Source organism: Penaeus monodon, unplaced genomic scaffold (assembly GCF_015228065.2).
Source record: "Penaeus monodon isolate SGIC_2016 unplaced genomic scaffold, NSTDA_Pmon_1 PmonScaffold_4419, whole genome shotgun sequence".
Lineage (NCBI taxonomy): Eukaryota > Metazoa > Arthropoda > Malacostraca > Decapoda > Penaeidae > Penaeus > Penaeus monodon.
Genome location: NW_023659241.1, coordinates 14,035 through 19,327, shown reverse-complemented (window position 1 = coordinate 19,327; position 5,293 = coordinate 14,035). Strand labels below are relative to the sequence as shown.

Below are 5,293 nucleotides of genomic sequence, written 5' to 3'. Positions count from 1 at the left end.
TGATAAAAACAACAATAACCAACGATACATTTGCCCCTCCTCGCCTTCATTAAAAATTACACGTTTTCTTGTTTCCCCAAACTATGAATGACTGCATGATGATTTCACATTCATTGGTGACCTTATGATTTTATTACATACCACCCACTTCCTGGGTCGTCCCACAGGCCTCCTCCACCCAGGATTGTCTCGCAAAGAGACAACCTGGTGGGCAGGGTCATCCACTAGGGAAACGAGTTAGGTGCCCATATACCCTTAGGGATCCCGGATTATGCAAGTAACAGGTCCCTTGCCAGTCTCACGGTGCAGCCGTCAGTTGGACACATGGGACCTATGACCTTATGTATACTCATTTTATTTGAAGTCTTTAACCATAAAAGCTATTATAGTACCTGATTATTTTATCAGGAATATAAAGTTTATTTTCTTTTGCATGGAGTGTTATGAACATGTCATAGTATTAAAAATATTAAAACAGGGAAACAGGCAAATGTATATAAAATTGATCAGTCTACCATATTAATTATCCGTTTTTGTCGTTGCACCTACAATACATTTCTCTTTTATTTAAGGGTACTCTATTATATTCAATCGATGAAGTTCCTTGGGCAAGGAACTTCATCTCGATTGCCTATTTGGCCACTGGATGGGCAAGCCAGCCCAAGTCAGTGCTGGTCCCACGCCCGGATAAATAGAGAGAATGATTACCTAAAAAAGGTACCACCGGCACTCTCCGTGGAAAGGAACTGGGGACCCTACCACGTACTCACTCCAAGATCATCACAACATGAAAACTACAATTAAGTATCATGCTGTGACCACGGCCGCGCAAACATGAGCCTATACCGTAAAAAAAAAAAAAAAAAAAAAAAAAAAAAAAAATATATATATATATATATATATATATATATATATATATATATATATATATATATCAGCATGGTTATGCAATTTAAATTTCGATGAAGAGATAAAAGTACATAATTTTTATTAATTTACAGATGTAACTACAAATAAGAAATTATGCATGTATAGATATGAAGGATTGTGATATATGTGATCTTAATAGTGGTATCGCAAAGAGAGAGAGAGAGTGTACGTGTAACCATAGCAGATAAGGATAAGTCCGATATGGTAAGCTTAGCCTCCCCGGGCCCTGTGACGACAAATGCCGACTCGCTCACTTGTGTCAGCTCTAACATAGCAGAGTACCATTTTGCACGAAAGGCTTGAGGATAAAATCTTTAAATAGGTAAGAAATAGCATCCGGCCGTAATACTATCACTAATAAGAGCAGAAAGTATTATAGACCAGACCTATTAAAGTAAAGTAGTAATTGAAATAGAGATTGAAATAGTGGAAAATACAGATCAAGGAGGATGTGTCCTCGACAGCAGATGCGGGTTCATGGCACTGTGGCCTCATCCTGACTTGCTTCTCGTTTTTATTATTATTATTATTATTATTATTATTATTATTATTATTATTATTATTTTATCAGGAATTATATTTGGAACTACCCTTATTTCATGTGGTATCACCCTACTCTCTAGAACCCCTAGGGCTGAAGTTATGCTGCGTTCGGAACTCCTCATCCAACAACAAGTTGGATAAGATGTTTTGACCGTTCGGAAGCCCTGTCTTCGCTTCATGGATAAGTTGTCCATCTCGTCCACCCCGCCCTGGTTCGCAGCGGGGCAACCAAGACGAGATGACGTCACAAAGGCGTTTGTTTACAAACAGAGATAATGGAAGTCGTCGAGAAAATTGTTGGTGAGTCTTCTTATATGACGCTGTGTTGTTATTATTTAATGCTATTTTCGTGTCTTTTGTTGCACATTTAGTTACTTATGTGTCAGAGTAAGTTTATGAAACAGATAAAATCTGCAGTGTGTAGTTATTGTTATTATATAACGAATGTTTACATGGGAAAAGTTTGTGACGCAGACGCATTTGTCTTTCCAGTGTTCAAAGATCACGATAATAATTATTGGCTGGATGCAGATGGTTCAGTGCCATTCCCAGAAAATTCGGTGGTGTACCGTAGAAGCACCGATTTTCCTGAGAGGTATTTTGCAGACCAGGAGTTAACAGTGGAATGGGCTCTCGAGTGGCTACCACGGTGAGTTGGGTTGTGTTTTGGTTTACTATATACGTTTCTATAGAAAAAAAAAAAAAACAATAAATAAAGATTGAAATAAATAAAGAAGACCAGATCATATGATAAACTACAATATTCTTGAAATGTTCCTGATATAGGTTATTGTAATAACTCATTAATAAGTATATCTTCAAAATATGGTATAGTTTTACATCTAAGTATGTACATTTACATATATATGGGATAGCTTCATTGTTAGTTTCTTAGTTTCACACATTCATCCAACCTTGCAGTTATTAATCCTTCTATCAATTATCCACACTTTTATGGATGAATTGTGTCAATTCCTCTCACAAACTATATAAATGCAAGTATTGGTAATGTTTACAAAGCGACCTTACCTCCTAGGGAATCCACAAACATAACTGATTGAATTAAACAAATTCCTAACTTAGGGCTTTTCCCCAGAACCCTATCTAATTGCAGTGGACTTTATATAGACAGACAGACAGACAAAAAGATGTTTTATATATATTTATATATTTATATTTACACATACATATATATAATTTATATATATAATATATATATATATATATGTATATATATGTATATAAGTATTTAGATATGTATATATATGATATAGATATATATGTATGTATATGCATATATATAGATATATATAGATATATATAGATATATATAGATAGATAGATAGATAGATAGATAGATATATGTATGTTTATGTAAATATATATGTAGATATATATGTATATGTATGTATAAATGTATTTATATGTATATATATATCTATTATAGGAATCAATTATTGATGTGTGTATTTCATTTTGCAGAACAGTTGAAGTATACCCTCGCAGGGTACTTGGGAAACCAGTCTTTGCCTATCAGAACTTTCCTGCTGTCTCCTCCGGAACCACATCGCCTTCTCATGCTACCATGTCACCCACATGCTCTTCCTACTTGCTTAAATCCAGTTCTTCCCTCAACATCCACTTCACCATCTTCCTTGGTATCTACACCAATTACTTCCCCAGAGCGGGTTGTTGGTGTAGAACCAAGTGAAATCGAGGAAGCCGAGGGTTTCACTAAAAATGAAACCAAATTTTTTATAAATCTTATGCAGGAATATCTGCAAAAGAATTATAACCCATTGCCTTCCTCGATAGCAGAGTTGCAGGAAAGGATTAATTTAACAAAAGGGAAGAAAAGGTTGCTTTAGCAGAAATTGGCCCAGAGGATGACGGTGATTTTTGGGAAGAGATTCCATCCTGAGAAACTTCAGCGTAAGTGGAAGGGTCTACAGGATGACTTTAAGAAGGCGAAAGCCAATAATGAAATGTCTGGGAGAGGTCCCAGTAAATTTCAGTTTTCAAGGAGATGAAGTAACTGATAGGGGGTCAGCATGATATTGACTTTCCAGTAACAGCCACAGCCAAGGGGATTCACATTCATCGACCAGATGAATTGGATGAAGACCTTGATGACCCTGACCCTGTGGCTAGTGCTGACCCTGTGGCTGATCCCATACCTGGACCCTCACACTTGGAAGTGCCACCACCAGCACGGAGACAAAGGAAGAGGCGACAGGCCAAGGAGAGTGAGACGGTAGTCTTTTTGAGGGAGAGTGACCAGCGTCACTATGAAATTATGAGAGAAGTTTTAGATGAAATTATGAGAGAAGTTTTAGAGCTCATGAAGAGGATGCGAGAGGAAGTTGTGGATGTGCTCTCTGAAATAGTTAAGAAGATGTGATATATTTTCAATAACCTTTTTTATGATTATTTTTTTCCTAACAAGCCTTTCTTTTTATTCAGAGTTTAATTTTGTTTTATTATTATTATTATTATTTTATATTAGGTGTAATTAATTGCTTTACATTTCATTGTTCATTTATTTTGGGGGGTTGGTAGATTATTGTTTGTTTTAATTCTGAAAGCCAGTTTATTTGTTTTATGTTATTTTCAAAGCTAGAGGTTTGTTGTTTATTTCTTCAAAGCCAAAGTTAAAGTTCCTTTTTCCTTATTTTGATTTTTTTAAAGATTTTTTTTTTTTTTTGTACTTTCTAAAGCTATTTTTTTTTTTCCATTTTGTTGTTTTCAAATCAATAGATTGTTTCCTTTTTGGTTCATTTTAAAGTTCAAGTTTATTTTTTATACTGAAAGCCAAAGTTTGTTTCCTTTGTGTTAATTTCAAAGCCTAAGACTGTTTTCTTTGTGTGAATTTCAAAGCCAAAGATTGTTTCCTTTGTGTTAATTTCAAAGCCAAAGATTGTTCCTTTGGGTTAATTTCAAAGCCAAAGTGTTTGTCCCCTCTTTGTCATAAAATACAATCAATTTTTTATTTATTTTACTTTTACATGTATACATACAGTAACAAGGACGCTTTCTATTTTGGAACAATAGCATAATTCCTATTTTATATACATAGTGCATATATTTTTTTCTTTATTAAGGGATTGATTTATGTTCATGTTAAAAATCACATACTTATTTTGAATTAAAGATAAGACTTTTCTGTGATATTGAAACATTGAGTGAATTATTTATTTTATTTTTGTACAAACAATGCAATATCATATTAAAGAGAGAGCTTTTTTTTTTTTTTTTTTTTTTTTTTTTTTTGCTTTGTACAGCTTAATGTTTTATTTTGTAAGTTTGTATCAAATATGTTGAAATATTTTGTCTGTTTACAATTCATTAAGTAATGGAATTGAGATTCTGTGATAACTGGTGCTTAATATATATTCCCAGGTTGTTCTGTGATAATAAGATAATGCAATTGTTACATAAGGAATGTATATTTACAATGAAAGATAATATTATAGAAATGTATATACACAATAAAATATTTGAGATTCTGTCATAACTGGTGCTCAAGATAAAATGTATTCTCTGGTTGTTTTGTGATAATATAATGATCCTATTACATTTCATAGGGAATGTATATTTACGCTAAAAGATAATATTTTTATACAAGAATGTATATTTACAATAAACCAAACAGTATAATTAAGTTTTAATGGACGATACCATTGATATATATTTAAAGATCTGAAATAAGAAAATAGACAACAAAAAGAAACAATTGTTCTATTCAAAATGACAAAAAAATATTTTTTTTAAATACCTCTAAATTGCAAACTTTAAAATTAACTCTTACTTTTTTATAACA

General features: G+C 33.1%; 1 protein-coding gene across 2 annotated transcripts; it reads left to right on the top strand.

The window, feature by feature from the left end:
- The first annotated feature begins 1,749 nt into the window (after positions 1-1,749).
- LOC119570914 lies at positions 1,750-3,885 on the top strand. Of its 2 annotated transcripts, XR_005228486.1 has the most exons (3): positions 1,750-1,773; positions 1,966-2,122; positions 2,956-3,885. XR_005228486.1 is itself a non-coding variant. In XM_037918460.1 (2 exons), the coding sequence occupies exons 1-2, from the start codon at positions 1,926-1,928 to the stop codon at positions 3,182-3,184; spliced, it is 426 nt and encodes a 141-aa protein (XP_037774388.1). In that variant the 5' UTR covers positions 1,906-1,925; the 3' UTR covers positions 3,185-3,885. The 2 variants fall into 2 exon arrangements, 1 of the variants encoding a protein (XP_037774388.1); XM_037918460.1 differs by lacking the exon at positions 1,750-1,773 and having other exon boundaries at positions 1,906-2,122.
- The last annotated feature ends 1,408 nt before the right edge of the window (positions 3,886-5,293 follow it).

What these genes read in the sequence shown, in the direction of transcription:
- LOC119570914 (XM_037918460.1), top strand. Translation starts at nt 1,926, where the DNA reads ATGGGAAAAGTTTGTGACGCAGACGCATTTGTCTTTCCAGTGTTCAAA. An exon ending in GCTCTCGAGTGGCTACCACG is followed by an intron (nt 2,123 to 2,955) that starts GTGAGTTGGGTT and finishes TTCATTTTGCAG; the next exon opens with AACAGTTGAAGTATACCCTC.